At 37.5% G+C, this 21,891-nt stretch overlaps 1 protein-coding gene across 2 annotated transcripts in view; it reads left to right on the top strand.

Annotated features, from left to right (window-relative positions):
- ERCC5 (ERCC excision repair 5, endonuclease) overlaps positions 1 to 18,414 on the top strand; it is a 32,680-nt gene extending 14,266 nt beyond the window's left edge. For both annotated transcript variants that reach the window (XM_072622009.1, XM_072622010.1), the window contains exons 9-15: positions 178 to 436; positions 1,610 to 1,729; positions 2,883 to 3,096; positions 3,780 to 3,924; positions 7,036 to 7,238; positions 8,576 to 8,658; positions 17,457 to 18,414. In XM_072622009.1, coding sequence (XP_072478110.1) covers positions 178 to 436; positions 1,610 to 1,729; positions 2,883 to 3,096; positions 3,780 to 3,924; positions 7,036 to 7,238; positions 8,576 to 8,658; positions 17,457 to 18,044 — 1,612 coding nt within the window. In that variant the 3' untranslated portion in view covers positions 18,045 to 18,414. The remainder of the gene's footprint in view (positions 1 to 177; positions 437 to 1,609; positions 1,730 to 2,882; positions 3,097 to 3,779; positions 3,925 to 7,035; positions 7,239 to 8,575; positions 8,659 to 17,456) is intronic.
- The last annotated feature ends 3,477 nt before the right edge of the window (positions 18,415 to 21,891 follow it).

Genomic DNA, 21,891 nt, shown 5'->3' with positions numbered 1-21,891 from the left:
TAGAGGGTTTGTTAATTCTCAAGAGAACTGCAAATTATTAACAGCCATATGAATCAAATATAGTCAGGTTTTTAAGAAGCAGACTTTTTGGGAAAGCTTTTGCAAGTAGTTCTTAGAATTGTTTCAGCTGTCAAATATTAATGCTGAAAAAATTGACCCTTATTTTGGAGCAGGTAGTTTCATTGAAGTGGACAGTGAAAGTAGTAGTGATGAACTTCAGGCTGACTTAGATGAAGTCTTCAGACCTCTTACTGAGCCCGGGGAAAAGTCAGTTACTGGAGAGGATGCTACAGTAACTGAGAGAAAAGAAACTGTTGGAGCCATGGAAAACCTCCTGAGAGACTCTCCTGAAAACTTGGAGTCAGCCAAGCAGTCAGAGGAAGAGACTGAAAAAGAAACAGGTGACACGGTCAATGAATGGCAAGATATTGATTTGGTAAATAGTTTAATCGTACTTTACCTTACTCTTAAAGGGAACTTCAAGGAAGGACCATTTGGTTTTCAAGGACTTATTGGTACAACACTGAGACATATTTGCATGTTTCTTCATTTCATTTTGCTGATCATCTCCTTTTTATGTAATGATTATGTCACTAATAGACTCTGTTTTTCCTTGTGCTTTATTTGGTGAAGACATGCCAAAAATATTGGTTTTTCTCTGAAGTCAAGTGGAATTCCATATAAGGAGAAAAAACATGTTAGTGATTGTGGGGATTAAAATTGTCCAGCCTACAAGAAGAGAGACCGAAGCAGAGCTCTGAGCCAATGGCACTTTAGTAAAGATCCATGGTCGCCCTCTAATGAAGTGGACCTTAGATCTTCCTCATGATCTGAGATTCTCCAATTATGCAGAAGAAGTATGGTGACATAGATAATCTCATTGGTGGATAGACCTTGCTCTTCAGGGCCATGTCAGCAGGAGGAAGGTGTCACAGGTTAGGTGAGGCATGGGGCATCTCCACTGATTAAGTGGTCATAATGATCACTTGCTCCGAGGGGTCTGGAGGTAGAAAAATAAGTTGGAGGACTTTCCATATAATTGAGTCACCTCCACCACACTGGGCTTGGTCACCCTGATGAGAAAAACAAGGGTGGAGGGCCTCTAGTTAGCTTCCCATGATTAAGCAAGTGAATTTACAATCTGCAGCTCATAGCTCTGGGGCCTACTATGCAGAATTTATAATCACTGCCCCTGTTAGAATCATACCACATTGGTCAATACTGATTGGAAAAGATCAAATGAATTATTTCTCTCATAATTCCAGTTAAAAAATAATATCTAACATTTACATAGTACTTTTTATGTGCCAGGCAGTATACTAAGCACTTTACAGTTATTATAATTCATATCATGCTGTAAGGTTTGCAAAACATTTTGTAAATCTTATTTTATCCTCAGAACAACAACCTTATGAGGTAAGTGCTATTGTTATCTCAGATAAAGAAACTGAGGCAGAAAGAGGTGAAGTGACTGGCCTCAGGTCAGCTGTTAAGTGTCTGAGGCTAGATTTGAAGTCTGCCTTTCTTGCTCCAGGTTTAGTACTCTGTGCTCTATCACCCCGTTATATTAAATTAGATTTAAGTTACTTAAAATACAATTCATATGCAGGAGGAACTGGAAACTCTGGAGAACAATCTTTTAGTTGAACAGAATTCTCTGAAAGCTCAAAAACAACAACAGGAACGGATTGCTGCAACTGTAACGGGCCAGATGTTCTTGGAAAGTCAGGTAGGTTTATTCTATTGTAAGTTTCCTTTAACTTCTGATATTTTTACTTCAACCAATAAGCGTTTATTTAGCGCCTGCTGCGTGTCATACTGTGCTAGGTGCTGGGGATAAAAATTTGAAAGTGAGAAACAGCCCCTGGCCTGAAAGAGCTTATGTGCTGCTTTTACAACACATAGGGAAGTGGTGGCTAGCAAAAGGATCTTTGATCTCCATAGTTACGGGCATGCCAAGTGGAGCCAGAGTGCAGTGGACTATCATGCACTTTTCAGTAGCAATGGCAGTATTGATTTGATTGTTTTCTCAGCAGGAGCTGAAAAGCTAGAGCAACCTGGGTCAAGGTTGTGACACAGTGGCAAGGCAGATAGTTAGATGTCTGTGCCGGCAAGGCTTTGGAGTCTCAGTTGATAGGGGGAATAGAAAACATTGTAGCAGGTAAGTGTTTGTTAGCTGTATATCTTCTAGATAAAAATTCTTTTAAAAGGGTATTAAAATAGAAGAAATAGAGCTGATATTTGTTATGAAAATTAGTAAAATGTATTTTTGAAATATTCACATTTGCCTTTAAAAACACAAAACATTATGGCTAACAGTGAAATTTTCTTGTATAATCCTTATTGATGTTGTATAGATTAGTAATTTCTAAAGTAGTAGCCATGGAATGAACCCAAAAGAACCACAACTTCATCCCAAGGGGTCTGTGATCAACCAGATGAAGAGTGGGACATCTGCGTAGTCAGTCATGGGCTTTTCCTCAGCACAGTTATAAGATCCTTTTCAACACTTACTCACTCTCCCTGCTTCTACCAGGGCCCTTCCGACCTCTGAGGGAGAGTATTACCTAACTCAGTTCAAATACCTGAAGCAGCTATGCAGACAAAATTAACTATTTTATAACATGATTATTAGTATAGTAGTACATGTGTGTAATTTGCAAGTAAGTAAATGTTAGGGATGCATGCTCAAAATTTATTTTACTGATAAAAGTCCACAATCAAAAGAGTTAGTGGCAACTGGTATAGGTTTCCAGCATTTCTGAGGAGACATAGTTAGGGAAATTGCATAAAATAAACCCTTAAAATATGGATTTCACTCTGAGCTCAGAGCAGGCTAGTATGCTTTTTAACAAGTCTCCACTACATTCTGCTCTCAATAGGAACTTCTACGATTATTTGGCATTCCTTACATTGAGGCTCCTATGGAGGCAGAGGCTCAGTGCGCCATTTTGGACTTGACTGATCAGACGTCTGGAACAATCACTGATGATAGTGATATCTGGCTTTTTGGAGCACGGCATGTGTATAAAAACTTCTTTAGTAAAGACAAGTTTGTAGAATATTACCAGTATATAGACTTTCACAACCAACTAGGTAAGACCTTGGAGGACTATGTTTACATATTTGTTCATACTGATAAACATTTATTAAATATCTACTCTTTGCAATACACTGCCAAGGGGAGGGTCAAAAACTGACTATTGTTTATTTATCTTTGTGTAGGAACTTATATTTCAGTACCTAGAGATAAGAGTTGTACATGGGATTGCTTTCTAAAAAGAAGTCTTCAGACATTAAATGTAACTTACTTTCTGGGGACTGATGTGATGGTGGCATTGTATGTATAAACTTTCATATATTCATAAACCCATGATCACAGCGTTTGGAACTAGATTTGAGAAGAAATTGGAAAATGAGTATGTTCAGGCTGTTATTTCAGTTTAAATAATTGGCCGGTTAGGTAGTGGGAAAAATTGGATTCATGTTTAGAAGACTCAAACTTGTACTTAGACAGAAGCCAGAGATGGTAGAATTAGGGGAACAGGTTAATTATGTTAATTCTGTTAGACCTTCGAACCCTTTATTGCTGGAGCTGGTATACCAGAAACTGATAGTCTTTTCTTATATAATCTAAAAATGCTTATTTGATCAATAACTTCTCTTTTAAAATGGTAAATAAACTTATATCTTGAAAAAATATGACTGTGCTTATACACAGTGTCTGACACATGGTAGATGATTAATAAATGTTAATTGATTGATATCTCATCCTATAGGATTAGACCGGAGCAAACTGATTAATTTGGCCTATTTGCTTGGAAGTGATTACACAGAAGGGATACCAACTGTTGGCTGTGTAACAGCCATGGAAATTCTCAATGAATTTCCTGGACATGGCTTGGAGCCTCTCTTAAAATTTTCGTGAGTCCGTATATAATAATATGCTTTTTTTTTTTTTAATAAAAGGTATGTACAGGCCTTTTTATTGATGATTTTTAACTAACAAGAGAGAAAGAGGGAACATTGTGAATGCACTTGAACCAATGTTGCATAATGAAATCCTCAAAGATTACTATTATCCAGAGGTAAAGAGAAGGCGGCCTTGTTTGGATCTAAAATCCCAAACAGGCATTGTTTTATGTCATTCTGCGTGTGTATGTATGTTCAAGGGAGGGAGGGAAGGAGGCCGAATGTGGGTGGACAAACATTTTTTTTTTATCCTGAGGAATATCACAATACACAAATTAGTCTCTGGTGTGTAATGCCTTAGAGGATTTTTCTCTATATATAGGCTGCCTCTCCTTCCTTTTGCTGCATGTCATTGTAGGGAGCCAGTGTGTCCAGTGGTATAATTTAGCATCCCCTAGATTAATAGGCCTTTAGTTTTTAGAGTAGTAACAGGCTGTCTGCCTACAGAATCAAGGCATACAGAATCAAGGGTATATGTGACTCTTAAGAATTGTACTAGGTAGCCATATGTGCCTAGCTAATTTTAAAGGTCCATGCCTAATGTCATTTTGTATCAACTCTTCCTTTATCCTGAATTGACCTTTAAAACATATAAAGCTTTTTGGATTCTTAGAAATAAAAATTGAACCTGGAATTTTTTGACTAGTAGACCTCAGATTTCTTCATGTATTTAAATAAAGTAAGAATGTTGGCTTAGATTGTCTCTACTATCTCATCTAGACCTAAAATTCTAGGGTTCTATATCCTGCACAGAAGGTTTTGCTTTCAGTGTGTCTGCTACTGAATATTTATGGCATATTTCCATTATCACTTTGGAACACGTTTCTTCAGTGTGGTATAATGTAAAGATCATTGGATTTAGAGTCAAAAGCCTGAAAATCACGTTCTAGCTCTGATACTGTGATGTAGGTTAGATGTTATAGAACACTATAAAATAGCGAGGATTATATATCTTATCTTAGTATTTTTGTGAGGAAAGCACTTTATAAGCCTTAAAGGGTAATATGAGTGTGAACCATTATTATTGTTGTTGTTTCTCTTGTATTTTTACTCTGAGAATTCTAACATTTTAACATGGATAGGCTACATGGTAGATTAATATGATTTAGTATCTCATTGAGTGTGTCTTACTGTTATTCCATGAATGTCCCATTTTACTTAATAAGTAAATACTTTTTAAGAAGTTCTTAAAAGAACTTTAACGATGTTTTCCATCTGATATGTTCCAATTTTTATGTCCGATTCATGATTCTAATTTTCCATTTTTCTTCCAAAATTGTTGATCTGTTAGACAAATAGCCTAGATGTTGACTAATTGTCATGTAAGAAGATCTTGACAGGATGGTTTTGGACTCCAAACCATTTTCCTTTCTGCTTAAATAGGCAATTAATTGGTTTACCCTTAAACTCCCCCTCATCCTCATGATGAGATCTTTTTGTAAAGCCCATTACACTGGAAAAAAAGAGGCTGGAATCTTAATACATCACTTTTCAAATATTCTGACTCAGTTACTCTTACTATTAACAGGCTGTATGTAGCAAAAATTTTGAGTTTTTTTGGTTCTGTTTTAAAGACTTGTAGTGCCAAAGCAATATTCACAGCACCTATGGGTGGCCATGAATTTGCTGGCACAGTTTTCTGAATTGCAAAATACAATAGATTCTTCATGTGGAAGACAGAACCAAGGCATTTATTCAGACACCAGAAAGCCAGATCTGTCATAGTAACAAAGATATCTATACACAATAACAGCGCAGCCCCAAGCCTTCCCTCTGTTAGGCTTCCCACAAACCAGCTCCCTGAAACAAATCTCAAACAATCTCCCACTCATGCTAGTTGCTGCCTTTCCCAGCTCTTACTGCTCTCTGACTAACTTCCTCTCTATTTCCGCTTCTTCCTGTTCTACCCTTCCTGCTGCACACCTTTCTGTTTCATGTGACTTAACTCATGTGACTCAGGGTTCACATGCTCCTATTAATGGATGGGAAAGATCTTCCCATTAAGAAGCAAAATTACATTAACAATAAACGAAAAGCATTATCAACACAAGGCTAACACCTATGTTAATTTTTATCTGTAGCTTTAGTTTCACTTTTACCTAAATAGATATAGATATGATTTTAGAATCATAACCTTATCTTTAAGAGAGTTTAATTTCCTATTTTCCTTTTGTAAAGGAAGATAGTAATTGCTTACTATCACTTTAGCTTAGTCTTTTTAGCTTTATAAATTACCAGATTGAAAAAAAAATAGAATTACATGCACTAGAGCTAGAAGGAACTTTAGAAATCATTTAGGCCACCCCCATCATTTTACTAATGAGAAAACAAGACCTGAAGGTCTTGCATTTTGCATAAGGCCACAGAGGCAGTAAGTGACTGTGCCAGGCTTCAAGCCCAGGTCCACAAACCCCAAAACCAAGCCTTTTCTTACTGTACCATTCTCCTTTCCCTTATTTCCCTTTTTTCCTCCCTTGTTATTTCTGCTCTAATACATGGGATATATTTTATTAATGGTTAGATTTTATAAGGGGATATGGGTTAAATTTCATGAGTGAATTTAAGTATGTATTTTCAGAGACATAATTTGCAAAGTGATTGAAAGATGATTTTGTGTTTTTCTTTCAGTCAATAAATATTTTCATTCCTGCCTAGTGTTTGTCTTGTGTTGGGGTTGGGAGATAAGCACTTTTGTTGTGGGGCAAGAAGGGCTAGACGAATGTTGCCTCTTGTATTTTAGGCACTCACCTTGCTTCAGAGAGTGAAATGAAGGTGGTTTTCAAGCACCACCCAAAGAGAGGATAAATAAAGTTTGAGATGGCAAAATGAGGCCTGTATATAAACACATTCTTAGTGTTGTGAGGGGAGAGTAAATATATCACAGATAGGGAAACGTCTACATGTAATGAGTATTGTATTTCCTGCCTTCTCAGAGAATGGGGAAGGCTGGGAGGAGGGAGAGAATCTGGAACTGAAGAACAAATACAATTAAAAATGGTGCTAAGAGTAAATATGCTGTGATTTATCGAATGTTTTATGGGAGTGTTCCTCTTTATGTTCTAGAGAATGGTGGAATGAAGCTCAGAAGGCTAAGAGGAGAAGATCCAACCCACACGACACCAAAGTGAAAAGGAAGCTGCGACGGTTACAGCTTGCTCCTGGCTTCCCCAATCCGGCTGTGGCAGAGGCCTACCTGAAGCCTGTGGTGGATGACTCCAGAGGAGCGTTCCTATGGGGAAAGCCAGACCTTGAGCAAATCAGAGAATATCCTTTTGCTGCTTAACATAGAAAGGAACATGGAGTCAAATGTTTGTTTTTACTTTGTGACTTCTGATCACTTCAAATCCATAGGAAGTGAACCTAAATCAGATTTTTCTTTGAATTTTTACTTAAGATTCTAATTTTACTGCAAAATAGCTACCTTCCTTATTAAAAATTGGGTATATGATTATGCTTATTCAGACTGAGTATGATTTATTCTAGAACTTTAGAAAAGAATGCTAATTTTCTTCCTGTTATTACCAACATACCACCTTGTGTAAAGGAATAATAATAAATTTATTAGGGACATACATGTTTACAAGACAGTGATGATATTAGGAAGAAAATGGTACCAGATGTCTATGTTGGACTCATCTGGCTTATTTATTTCTTATTATTAGTCATTGAGGTTGTTCATGGAGTCATTGATTTAGAACTGAAAGTATTCTGAGGATGTCATCTAGTTGAACCCCTTCATTCTTTTACACATGAAGAAACTGATTTGAAGAGAGTAAAATGTGCTGCCCGAGGATGCCCAAGTGGTAAAGACCAGAGCTAGAATTTGCACCCAGGACCTCTGATTTTGAACCTGACTGATGTGTGTTTCACACTTCAAGGTTACTCTTCATAACTACTGCCTTACCTGTTGTTGAATGAGCTACCTAGAGAGCAAAGACTTGAAAAAATATTTATGGATGACTATACATGTTTATAACTAAGCATGGATATTTATGCCGTGTTTAGTGAATTGTCCTTGTCAAACCTTCCAGATGGCTAATATCTATTGATCCAATGAAATATGATATGAACAGTTATAAGGAGAAGTTACTAATTTTATTATCTGTTATAAAGAATGTAGTCATTATTTATTTTGTTAATCAGTTGCACAAGCAAAAAAAAATGCCAACAATTTGTCTCCCTAGTATATTGTTTGTATTTGCAAAGCTTTCTTGGGCAGAGTTAAGGGAAGCGTTCCTCAAGGGGACAACTGGAAAGGCAAAAGAAGCCCGTCATTGTTAATTGCTAGAGAAACATTAGTATGAGTCCTTCATTCCTTGCAGAAATTTGTTTTGTTTTGCTTTTCTTTAATGGAAAATCTGTATTCTGAAAGTTTATATTTAAAGGATGTTAAGTAGAAAATGACACCAAATACTTTTATTTGTTATCATACTAAATTGGCTTATTTCTTGTAGTTTTACAGACTGTGCATTTTAAAATATAACTGTGGTTTTTTTTATTTTAAAACATAATTGTATTTGATATTGTAGGGGCTCCTCTTGATCACTTTGTTGTAAAAAAAATTTTTTTAAAAGAAATTTAAAGCCTTAACCAATCTTCATATTTTGTCAGCGTTATTTTGGCTGGAACAGAACAAAGACAGATGAATCTTTGTTACCTGTATTAAAACAGCTGAATACACACCAGGTAATGATTAAAAGTAGACTGTTTGACTGCTTTGTGACTATGAGTGGAAAGATCAAATCAGTCCTAAAGGAATGTATTAATTTTTAAGTTGATAAAAATATCAACTTACTGCTCTTTATTATTTCATTGACTACTTGAGGCAGTGTTGCCTAATGGATAGAGAGTTGGACTTGGAGTCGGCTTCTGATGCATTCTAAGTGATCTTGGACAAGTCACTTCATCTTTCAGTCCTCAATCTTCAGTGTCAAAGCTCAGGCAGCTAGACTAAAATGTAATTGGGAAATGTTTAACAAAGTGAATAAAAATACAGTACAGCATGTATAATGTTGATTTGTGGTTTTCCAAGTCAGTTTGTGATTTGGCAGGCGTTCATTTCTGTTTGAGTTTGACACTGGCTGCTCTAGGCAGCTTTCTAAGATTGTGAGTTGCAGAGAAGGTAGAGCTCTCCTTTTATAGGTTGAGAATTTCCTCAGATATCAGTGAATTCACAAGTCTGATCTCTGTCATATACAGTTAAAAATTATGAGTGCATTATATAAGTACACATTGGAAAACCTGCAATTGTTGACTTTCAGGGCTGGCCTTACACAAAGTTGGGAAGTAGATTACATTTTTCTGCTATCTCTTTTTTAAGATTCCCTATATATTCATTCAGGGGAAATTGATTTGATAAGTTAATGCATATCTTCATGTTAGGGACTTAGTGTATTGACCTGCCTAGTTACATTTATATTCGTGATACCATAAGATTCTAACTCAAATATATCTTTACGATCATCTGGTTCAGTCCCCTGTTTTTAAAGATGAACAAATTTAGGACCAGGGAAACAGAAACAGAGCAGTTAATGATCTACTTCTTGAGAAGAGGAAGTTTGTGGTGAGCAGGAGGTCTTATCAGTGTCCTCTAACATTATCCCATATAGATATCTTATGAGTCTAGCTTGGCCTCCATACTCTTAACAAGGAGCTATTTATTAAAAGGGAGGCTTTCTTACTGAGACTTGATAATTTGACTTTACTGAAAATCAAACCATAATTGTGGCTTGATTCATTTAGTTGCTATTTTCTATAATTTCCTCTTTTTAAAAAAAGTTATTTATTTTTAACATTCATTTTTTAAAATTGCGAATTCCAAATTTTCTGTCCTACCCTTCCTCCATCCTTGAGAAGGCAAATAGTATTCTGTTAATTGCACATGTAAAGTATCATGCAAAGCACTTCCATATTAGCCATGTTGCCAAAAAAAAAAAAAAAAAGCAAGAAAAATAAAGAGTGAAAAAATACACTACCAGTTTGCACTCACTTCATCACTTCTCTTTCTGGAGATTGATTGCATTTTTCATCACAGATCCTTTGGATTAGATCATTGTCTTAATCAGAGTAGCTAAGTCTTTCACAGTAGATCTTTGTTATAATGTTACCATTACTATGTAAAATGTTCTCCTGGTTCTGCTCATTTCACTTTGAGTCAGTTCATATAAGTCTTGCCAGATTTTTCTGAGACCACCCAGTTTATCATTTCTTATAAAATAGTAGTTCTCTGACACAATCATATACTACAACTTGTTCAACCATTCCCCATTATGTACATTCTCTCAATTTCCAATACTTTGCCACTACAAAAAGAGGTGCTATAAATAATTATGTATATAGGTCCTTTTCTCTTTTCTTTGATCTTTTTTGGAATATGGACCTGGTAATGGTATTGCTGTGTCAACGGGTATGCGTAATTTTATAGCTTTTTGGACATAGTTCCAAATTACTCTCCAGAATGATTGGACCAGTCCACAACTCTACAGTGCATTAGTATTTCAGCTTTCCATATCCCCTCCAGCATTTATCATTTTCCTTTTCTGTCATGTTAGCCAGTCTAATAGGTGTGAAATGGTACCTCACAGCTGTTTTAATTTACATTTCTTTAATCAGTAGTGAGAGCATTTTTTCATGTGACTATAGATAGTTTGATTTCTTTTTCTGAAAACTGACCGCTCATATCCTTGACTATTTACCAATTGGGGAGTGACTCATATTCTTATAAATTTGACTCAGTTCTCTATATATTTGAGAAACAATGTCTTAATCAGAGAAACTTGATATAAATTTTCTTCTGTTCAGTTTCCTGCTTTCCTTTTAATCTTGACTGCTTTAGTTTTGTTTGTGCAAAAGCTTTTTAATTTAATGTAATTAAAGTATCCATTTTACTTTCTGCAGTACTCTCTTTTGTTTGGTCACAAACTCCTCCCTTATCCATAGATCTGATAGGTATTTTTTTTTCTGTGCTCACTTTATTTACTTATGACATCACCCTTTCTTTCTAAATCATTTACCCATTTTGACTTGATTTTTGGTACATGTATGAGATGTTGGTCTATGCCTAGTTTCTGCTAAATTGTTTTCTTGTTTTCCTAGCAATTCTTCTCAGATGGTGAGTTCTTAACCCACAAGCTTGTATCTTTGGGTTTATCAGACGCTAGGTTACTATGGTCATTTGATCCACTAATTTATTTCTTTGCCAGTACCAAATTGGTTTGATGACTACTGTTTTGTAATGTAGTTTGAAATCTGGTTCTGCTAGGCCACCTTCCTTCATTTTCTTCCATTGATTCCCTTGATATCCTTGACCTTTTGTTCTTCCAGAGGAATTTCATTATTTTTTACTAGCCTTATAAAGTAATTGGTAGTTTGATTGGTATGGCACTGAATAAGCAATTTAGTTTAGGTAAAATTGTCATTTTTATTATGTTGACTCAGCCTATCCATTAGTAACGTACTTTTCTCCCATTGTTTTCAGCCTGTCTCCATTTGTGTCAAAAGTGTTTTGTAAATGTGTTTTTGTAGTCCCTGAGTTGATCTTGGCAAGTAAACTCCCAAGTATTTTATGTTTGCATCTATTTTTAATGAGTTTTTTTCTCTATCTCTTGCTGCTGGACTTTGTTGGTAGTATATAGAGATGCTGATGATTTTTTTAGGTATATTTTCTATCCTGCAATTTTGCTAAAGTTGTTCATTATTTCAGCTGGCTTTTTAGTTGATTATCTAGGGTTCTCTTTAAGTATGCCATCATATCTTCTGTGAAGATTGATAGTTTGTTTCCTCATTGTCTATTTTTCTTTCTTCAGTTTCTTTTTCTTGTCAGTGTGAGAGCTGACATTTCCAATACAATATTGATTAATAATGGTAATAATGAATATCCTTGCTTCATCCCTGATCTTATTGGGAGGGGGCTTCTAGTTTGTTATCCTCATTCCAGATAATACTTGCTTTTGGTTTTAGATAAATACTGCCATTTATCATGTCAAAGAAGACTCCATTCATTCCTATGCTTTCTAGGGTTTTTAATTGGAAAAAGTGTATTTTGTCAGAAGCTTTTTCTGTATCATATGATTTTTTTTTTGTTATTGATATGTTCAGTTAGTTTTCCTAATTTTGAACCAACCCTGCATTCCTGTTAAGAATCCCACCTGGCCTCATATGGTATTTGTTTATATTGCTGCAATCTCCTTGCTAGTATTTTTTTTTTTAATTTTACATCAATATTCATTAGGAAAATTGACCTATATTTCTCTTTCTCTGTTTTTGCTCTTCCTGGTTTAGGTATCAAAATTATATTTGGGGCATAAAGGAAATTTGGTAGGACTCCTTCTTTGCCTGTTTTTTCTCCATATAGTCTATATAGAATTGGTATTGATTGTTCTTTAACTATTTGGTAGAATTTTCCTGTGAATTTTTCTTAGGGAGCTCATTTATGGCTTATTCAATTCCTTTTTCTCAAATAGGGTTATTTAAGTATTCTATTTCCTCTTCCTAGCTGGACCATTTATATTATTGTAAATATTCATCTATTTCACTTGTTAAATTTATTGGCATATAATTGAGCAGAATAACTCTCAATGATGGTTTTAATTTCATCTTCATTGGTGGTACATTTACCCTTTTATTTTGATACTCATAATTTGATAGTTTTCTTTTTTCTTTCTTTCTTTCTTTACTTAACTGTTAACATTCATTTTCACAAAATTTTGGGTTCCGAATTTTCTCCCCTTTTGTCCCCTCCCAAATTTTCTCCCCTTTTGTCCCCTCCCCCCCCAAAACACCGAGCATTTTAATTGCCCCTATCACCAGTCTTCTGTCTCTTCTATCATCCCTCTCTGCCCTTGTCTCCATCTTCTCTTTTGTCCTGTAGGGCCAAATAACTTTCTATAGCCCTTTACCTGTATTTCCTATCTCCTAGTGGCAAGAACAGTACTCAATAGTGGTTCCTAAAACTTTGAGTTCCAACTTCTCTTCCTCCCTCCCTCCCCACCCCTTCCCTTTGAAAGGCAAGCAATTCAATATAGGCCATATCTGTGTAGTTTTGCAAATGACTTCCATAATAGTTGTGTTGTATAAGACTAACTATATTTCCCTCCATCCTATCCAGTCCCCCATTACTTCTATTCTCTCTTTTGATCCTGTCCCTCCCCATGAGTGTTGACCTCAGATTGCTCCATCCTCCCCATGCCCTCCCTTCCATCATCCCCCCCAGCTGCTTATCCCCTTATCCCTCACTTTCCTGTATTGTGAGATAGGTTTTCATACCAAAATGAGTGTGCATTTTATTCCTTCCTTTAGTGGAATGTGATGAGAGTAAACTTCATGTTTTTCTCTCACCTCCCCTCTTTATCCCTCCACTAATGAGTCTTTTGCTTGCCTCTTTTATGAGAGATAATTTGCCCCATTCCATTTCTCCCTTTCTCCTCCCAATATATTTCTCTCTCACTGCTTGATTTCATTTTTTAAAGATATGATCCCATCCTCTTCAATTCACTCTGTGCACTCTGTCTCTATGTGTGTGTGCGTGTGTGTGTGCATGTGTGTGTGTGTAATCCCACCCAGTACCCAGATACTGAATAGTTTCAAGAGTTACAAATATTGTCTTTCCATGTAGGAATGTAAACAGTGCAACTTTAGTAAGTCTCTTATGACTTCTCTTTGCTGTTTACCTTTTCATGCTTCTCTTCATTCTTGTGTTTGAAAGTCAAATTTTCTTTTCAGCTCTGGTCTTTTCATCAAGAATGCTTGAAAGTCCTCTATTTCATTGAAAGACCATTTTTTCCCTTGAAGTATTATACTCAGTTTTGCTGGGTAGGTGATTCTTGGTTTTAGTCCTAGTTCCTTTGACTTCTGGAATATCCTATTCCATGCCCTTTGATCCCTTAATGTAGAAGCTGCTAGATCTTGTGTTATCCTGATTGTATTTCCACAATACTTGAATTGTTTCTTTCTAGCTGCTTGAAATATTTTCTCCTTGACCAGGGAACTCTGGAATTTGGCCACAATGTTCCTAGGAGTTTCTCTTTTTGGATCTCTTTCAGGTGGTGTTCTGTGGATTCCTTGAAGACTTATTTTGCCCTCTGGTTCTAGAATCTCAGGGCAGTTTTCCTTGATAATTTCATGAAAGATGATATCTAGGCTCTTTTTTTGATCAAGGCTTTCAGGTAGTCCCATAATTTTTAAATTGTCTCTCCTGGATCCATTTTCCAGGTCAGTTGTTTTTCCAATGAGATATTTCACATTCTCTTCCATTTTTTCATTCTTTTGGTTTTGTTTTGTGATTTCTTGGTTTCTCATAAAGTCATTAGCCTCCATCTGTTCCATTCTAATTTTGAAAGAACTATTTTCTACAGTGAGCTTTTGAACCTCCTTTTCCATTTGGCTAATTCTGCTTTTGAAAGCATTCTTCTCCTCATTGGCTTTTTGAACCTCTTTTGCCAATTGAGTCAGCCTATTTTTCAAGGTGTTATTTTCTTCAGCATTTTTTTGGGTCTCCTTTAGCAGGGTGATGACCTGCTGTTCATGCTTTGACTGCATGTCTCTCATTTCTCTTCCCAGCTTTTCCTCCACCTCTCTAACTTGATTTTCAAATTCCTTTTTGAGCTCTTCTATGGCCTGAGCCCATTGAGTGGGCTGGGATTCAGAAGTCTTGACTTCTGTGTCTTTCCCTGATGGTAAGCATTGTTCTTCCTCATCAGAAAGGAAGGGAGGAGATGCCTGTTCACCAAGAAAGTAACCTTCTATAGTCTTATTTCTTTTCCCTTTTCTGGGCATTTTCCCAGCCAGTGACTTGACTTCTGAATATTCTCTTCACACCCACTTCACCTCCAGATCCTTCCAGCCAGTGCTTGGGGTCTGAGATTCAAATGCTGCTTCCCAGCCTCAGGGCTTTGGGCGGGGGCAGGGCTGCTAGTCAGTGTGAGATTAAGCTCAGGTGGGGGCAGGGCCACCTCCTGGGCTCAGTTCCCTCAGGGGGTTTATGCAGAGACCTTCAACAATGGATCCAGGCTCCTACCTGCTTGGGGAGCCCTGGTCCGCCCCTGCCTCCGCTGCTGCCTCCGGAGGGGGCCTGAGTTATGGGGGCACCCCACTCCCCTCGCGACCCGACAAAGAGACCCTCTCACTGATCCCCATCACCTGTGGGTGGAGGGACCCGCGTGGCCGCTGGAGATTCCATCACTGAAGCCTGCTGGGATCTGCTCCTCTTGGCGCCGTGCGGCCACGGCAGGGCTGTGCTCCGCTCCACGTCCACAGCGCGACGGACCTTTTGCGAGGGGTTTGCAGGGCTCTCTGGAACAGAAATCTCCGCTCCACCGTTCTGTGGCGTCTGCTGCTCCAGAATTCTCTGGGCGTTCTTTTTTACAGATGTTCTATGGGCTGTGGATTAGGAGCTATGTGTATGTGTGTCTTCCTACTCTGCCACCTTGGCTCCACCACCCGATAGTTTCCTTTTTAAAAATAAAATTAATAGTTTGCTTATTTTATTTCTTTACGTTAAACCAGTTCCTAGTTTTATTTATTACTTCAATGACTTCTTCCTCCCCCCCCCTTTTTATTAATCTCTTCTTTGGTTTTTAGACTTTGCATTTTGGTGTTTATTTGAGGATTTTTGACCAATTTTTTTAAGGTATTATTTTCAGTATTTTTTTGTGCCTCTTTTAACAAGCTGTTAATTATCTTTTCATCATTTTCTTGTGTTGTTCTCATTTCTTTTCCCAATTTTTTCCTACCACTGGATCATTTTATTTTCAAAATCAATTTTTAGCTCTTCCATTAATTTTTGTTAGGCGTATGTCTAATTCACATTTTTTTCCCTTTTGAGGAATTGTTTATAAATATTTTGACATGATTTCCTCTTCTGAGTTTGTTTCTTGATCTTCTCTGTCACCATAGTGGTTTTTTTTTTAATGGTCAGGTTCTTTTTTTGTTGTTATTGCTTGCTTGTTTTTTTCAACCTTTTTCTTGACTTTGTGCTTTTTTGTTTCCTTTCACTTGGGCCAGTGGGGAAGCATGCACCTTCCCAAGTTTCAGGTGTTTTAGAACTAATTTTGGGGGTTTAGGCATTTTCAGTGCTTCTAAGATGGGATGATCTGGGTAGAGGTGTGGTGCTCTCCTAGTCTGCACCCTGGTCCTTTCCAGGAAGGGCCCTTGAGCCTTGGTGACCAAAAGCTGTCCTCTGTACCCTGGAACTGTGACCGAGAACTGCATATGGGCAATGAAGTTGCCGAATAGACCCAGTTCTGTGCCCATTGTCAGCTCACGGTCCCCTGTAATCTCTTTGTGACCAGTTGTCCAGTGTCTGGCTTGAGAGCTCCTGAAGCGGCAGCTGCTGTCGTCACTGCTTCCAAGGCCCACAGCTGATGTGGCCATCTCTCTGAGCCAGCCTCCCCTCTGGTGTCACACATCCCTCTGTACAACCTCTGACCATTTATTGGTTCTCCCACTCCAGAATTTGATTTAAGGTCTCATTTCAAAGTTGTTTGGAGGGGAGTGTTGGGAGAGCTTGGCTGTAGGGCTTACTCCACTCTGCCATTTTGGCTCTGCCTTGTCTCAGATGTTTTTTCAAGAGATTACTTTTATTACATGTATTTCACAAGAAGATTATAAGATAACTGGGTAGATTGTAATTGGAGTAACATTTAGTGCTTCCCTAATTCTTGCTAAATTTGGGGGCAATTTTTGTTGTGTTGTTCTTTTGAGATTGGTTCTTCCGACCTCACCCAGCCTGTAAATGCAGCAGCCTGTCAGGAGCCAGATTCTACCACCAATCAGCACAGGAGCTTCGACCTGCTCTGTTTCTTATTTAAGCAGGTTTTCCTTTCCTTAGGCAGTCTGGTGGCCTTCTTTTCCCATGGAGTTACTTTATTGGTACTGATTTAATGCAGATATACTATTGGCTTAATCTACTGCAGTTCCAAAATCCCTAGCTCAAGCAATCCAATGGCCTGTCTCCTGGTAGCAAAGATTACAGGTGTATGCTACCACGTTCAGTGGCAATATTTATTTTTTAAAAGCAGTAATCAAGAGAATTCACAGAGAAACAATAAAACCAAGATGAATTGTTCCCAAAGGATATTTAACTTTTTTTTAAGAGTAGGATTGCTATGGTTTTAGAAAATGTGTTTCTTGAGTAATGCTTAAGATGACATCCAGAGAAAGAGTGAATAGGAATACATCTGGTAGATGATGTGTATATAAACAAAGGTCTTAATTAGCAGACTCAGTGCAGGTGCCGTCAGTAAAGCCTAGAAAGTAAGAGGTTGGGTTTTTTCTTTTTTCTTGTGGATAATCAGAAAGACCTAGAAAATAAGATCTACTTTAGATAATCTACCTATGATAGAATTGACTTCATTTGAAAGGCAACAAATGATTATTTTCTGAAATAGTAATCAGGTGTCGTTTACTAGTGTTCCCATCCTTCTTTGGGGTAGATAGTCATAAACTTCACTTCCTTTTCTGATTTGTTTTTGTTTCTTCTTTTACAGACACAGCTCCACATTGATTCTTTCTTTAGGGTGATGCAACATGAGAAACATGTTAAAGGAATTAAGAGTCAGAGACTTAACAGAGCTGTGACATGTATGCTTAGGAAAGAAAGGGAAGAAGAAGCTGGTGAAATAGAAGAAGCAACTGCTGTCATGGAGAGAGAATTTAAATCACTTGAGAAAACAAAGGACAAAAATGGGAAGAAAAACATAGAAAATAAATTGGAAAAATCTCAAAATTTAAAAAGAAAAGTGCTTTCCAGTGCTGGTCAACAGAATAAATGTGGTGAAGGTGGCTTTGTTGGGGAGGTCTGTTTCTCAGAATCATTTGATGCATCTTTAGGGGAGGATTCTGAAAGTTCATCTTCAGACAAGGTCAAAAGGGGAAAACCTGCTAAGCAGTCAAATATTGTCTCTTCAAGTTGTCAGGAGATGACACAACATAATCCTGAGAAGAATGAAGAAGGCACTAGCAGCTCCAGTGATGAAGATGGAAAAGGGACGAAAATTGTTATGGTGACTGCTAGATCTGTGTTTGAGAAAAAAAAAAGGAAACGAACTGCGAGGGGGAAGAAAAGAAAAACATAACTTACCTGTATTTCTGTTTGTAGCTATGAAAATCGTACTGGGGATAGATAAGGGGCTGACCCCATCGTCAGATGAACTGGATTCTGTTCCTGTCTTTGATTCGCTATGTGACTGCATAAATCACTTAACTTCTTGGTGCCGCAGGCAGCTATTCAAGATTAAGTTTTAGAATAGTTGTTGGTCTGTGTTGGTAGGGGAATTCTCTTTACCTACTTGTGGTCATGAAATCACAGGCCTGGATCGATCGATCTATCTATCTATCTATCTATCTATCTATGTATATATCTATATTTATAAAGAGAGAAATCACATGTAATGAAATTTCCTAATGAATTTATTATAGAGAAAAAATAAAAATCAGCAAGCCCTATTTTGTGTTTGAATGTTTTGTTTTTCTATTTTTAATCTAGATCTCTAGATTAAGTCCCTCATGGTTTTGTTACATGCCGTTTATATCCCATTCTAGTCATCCTCATGGAAACGTGGCATTTCTTTGCATTGCTGAATTGTTTTCTCCCTGACATTGTTACTCCATGTTTGCCTTCATCTGAATATTCTCAGATGTCCTTGCTACCACATATGAAATGAGTTAATCTGAGCCTGGATTCACATTCTGTTTGGACTGTCATTCTTGGATAATATAAAAGAGAAGATCCTTAACAGCTGTGTGAAAAATAGGATGCTTTTCCCCAGAGCAAAGGAAGCCCACTATTGGAGAGTATTTGGGAACCAACCTTCATTTACAATAAATATTGGAGCAAGTTTTTATGCATAGTATATCATACTACTCACATGATGTTCCACCAGAATGATTAGTTTTTTAGTACTATAATGGTGGCTTATGCCTATAGAGTACTTTAAATCTCAGAGTGCTTTCCACACATTATTTCATTGGATCTTTATAACAACTCTGAGATTTTATAGATCAGGAAACTGAAGCTCAAAGAAGCCTAGGATTACAAATCTTGTCTGAAGTAGGATTCTAATCGAGGTCTGTACTTCTAAGTCCAAATGCTAGTCACTACAACACAGTGTTGATAGTGGGCTTTTAGAAGTGGGGCGTATGGCTGAGGGCTGTACTTTATTAGTGATTATGAATATGTTGTTTAGTATCTTATCATTGACTTTAGCAAATAATATAAATTTTCAGATTTTATTAGTTGGGAGGAATAGCTAATATGTTGGGTGACAAAATCAGGATAAAAAATGTTTGAAGAGTCCAGTAAGGAAAGTAAAAATTAGTTAGAATTAAATTTAGTAGTGATAAATGCAAAGTCCTGAACTTAACTTCAAAGAGTCACCTATATAAGAATAGACTGGTGGCATACTTGATGTGAAAATAAGGGGTTTTAGTTTAATTCAAGCTAAAGATAAAGTATTCACACGCTGTTTATCTGCCCCATTGGGTTACTCTCCATATCGTCTTTTCATTATTCCCTTACTCTTGATGACTTACAACACCATCCCCCATCGCCTGGAATAGACTCACTGATCCTTCTCTCCGCTGAAGAAATTTCTGATCCTGTTTTGGGAGCTACCTCTTGTGAAGCTTTCCCTAACCCTGTATTCTGTTGCTTAAATTTATCAACACTTTGCCAAGGCTTCCCTTTTATAATAATTGGATACACATCTCTACCTTACTTTCACCATTTCCTTCTATTCACATGTTGCTGAACAAAGCTGGAAAAAGTCAAAGTCATGTTGGTTGGGTCCACTATAAATTTATACTGCATAATCTTAACTGCAGTTAGCACTGAAGTAAGGCAATACTTGGTGGTGGTGTTAGGAAGACCCACCGGCTCTGATCCTGAGCAATCACTTGGCCTCTGCTTCAATTTCCTCATCAGTAAAATGGGGATAATAATACCTACCTCCCAGGGTTGTGAGGATCAAAGGAAATGTGAAGCACTTGGCAGAGTGCTTGGACATGGTATATGTTCCTTATTTAAATGTTAGCTATTATTAATTGATTAGCTTCCCTCTTCACTCCAGGAACTACTACAAACCTTTTTATTCCTTCCCGTATCTCTTATCCCTACTCTTTTAGCTGAGGATATTGCTTCATACCTCACTGAAAACACTGAGGACATTTACTGAGAGCTGCCCCCTTTCCTGATTTCACATCATTTAGATATCTTCTTCCCCATCTCCTTCACCTTCTCTCACATGAAGATGTGGCCCTTCGCTTAGGCAAGGCAAACATCAGCATGTACCAATGATCCCATTCCTTCCCAGCAGATTGTCCTCTGTTATCTCCATTGTCTCTTATTTTTAATCTTTCCCTCTCTGCTGCCTATGAACATACCAATATCTCTCCCAGACTTAAAAATACTTCAATTTATTTGGCCATCCCCACTCCCTAGCTACCATCTTTTATTTCTTTTCTTTCTAAACTGAAGAAAATTGTCTACATAATGTCTTCACTTCTTTCACTTGCTTCTAAACTCTGCTTCTGATTGCATTTTTTCAGCTAAAATGTTTCCCCCAAAGTTACCAATAATCTCTGAATTGCCAAATCTTAATGGCTCTTTTCTTTTTCAACCTTCATTCTTCCCTTTGCAGCCCATGACGCTGTCAATTATTTTCACTCCTTAGATTTTCTCTCCTCTCTAGGTTGACAGTGCTATCTCCTGGTTCTACTACCTGTTCAACTGTCTCCTTTACTGGATAAGTCATATCATGCCCATTAATTATGGATGTGCCCCAAGGTTTGACTTAGATCTTCTCTGTACTGTTTCAGTGATCTCAGCTCCAGTAAGTGCAGGTATCATCTTTAAGCAGATGATTTACACCCATCCCTAATCTCTCCTGACCTCCAGTCTCACCTCATCAATTTGGACATCTTGAACTAAATTTTCTTTGGGTATTCTCCTTCCTCCCAAATGTACTTTGGAGGGCACCACCATTCTCACAATCACTCAGGCTCACAATCTCATTGTCATCTTTGATTTTTCACTTTAATTTACTCCACATATCCAGGCTGTTGTTAAGTCTTTTCATTTCTTCCTTCACAACCTCTCATATATATCCCCTTCTCTGCACAGAACCGCTATCTTCTGAGGACTTCATTGTCTCTCCCCTGGACTATTGCAGCCGACTTCTATTTGGTCTCTTTACCTCAAGTCTTTCCTCACTCTAATCCACTCTCTATTTAGCTGCTAGTGTGATTTTCCTGTTACAAATTTGACCATGTCACCACCACCCTTTTCTCCTTAAACTTCATTGTCTGTTACATCCGAGAGCAAATATAAAATCTTTTGGCGTTTAAAGCCATTTGTGGACTGGATCCTTACCACTTCAATCTTCTTTGGCTGTACTTTCTTCTATATGCCCTGTGATTCTAACGCACTGGCAATTTGCTGTTACTCATATAAGATACTCCATTTCTTGATTTTGTGTCTTTTCACTAGATGTGCCCCATGCCTGTAACATGGCCTTCGGTGAGATTTAGATCAAATCCCATGTTCAGCAAAAGGTCTTTTCAGTTTTCATCCCCAGCTTCCACTACTAGTACCTTCCTTCTTATAGTACCTTCTATTTATACTCTCTCTCCCCATCCATCCATCATCCATCTGTCCATCTATCTGTCTGTCTGTCTATCTATCTATCTATCTATCTATCTATCTATCTATCTATCTATCTGTCTGTCTGTCTGTCTGTCTGTCTGTCTGTCTGTCTGTCTGTCTGTCTGTCTGTCTATCTATCTGTCTATCTGTCTGTCTGTCTGTCTGTCTATCTGTCTATCTGTCTGTCTGTCTGTCTATTCATCCATCCATCCATCCATCCAGTTATACATAATTACTAGCATGTTGTCTCCATTAATGTATGTGAACTCTTTGAGAGTAGG

This window comes from Notamacropus eugenii, chromosome 6 (genome assembly GCF_028372415.1).
Source record: "Notamacropus eugenii isolate mMacEug1 chromosome 6, mMacEug1.pri_v2, whole genome shotgun sequence".
In the NCBI taxonomy this organism is placed as follows: Eukaryota; Metazoa; Chordata; class Mammalia; order Diprotodontia; family Macropodidae; genus Notamacropus; species Notamacropus eugenii.
The sequence above is the reverse complement of the archived record's forward strand: the minus strand, read 5'-3'. Positions and strand labels throughout refer to the sequence as shown.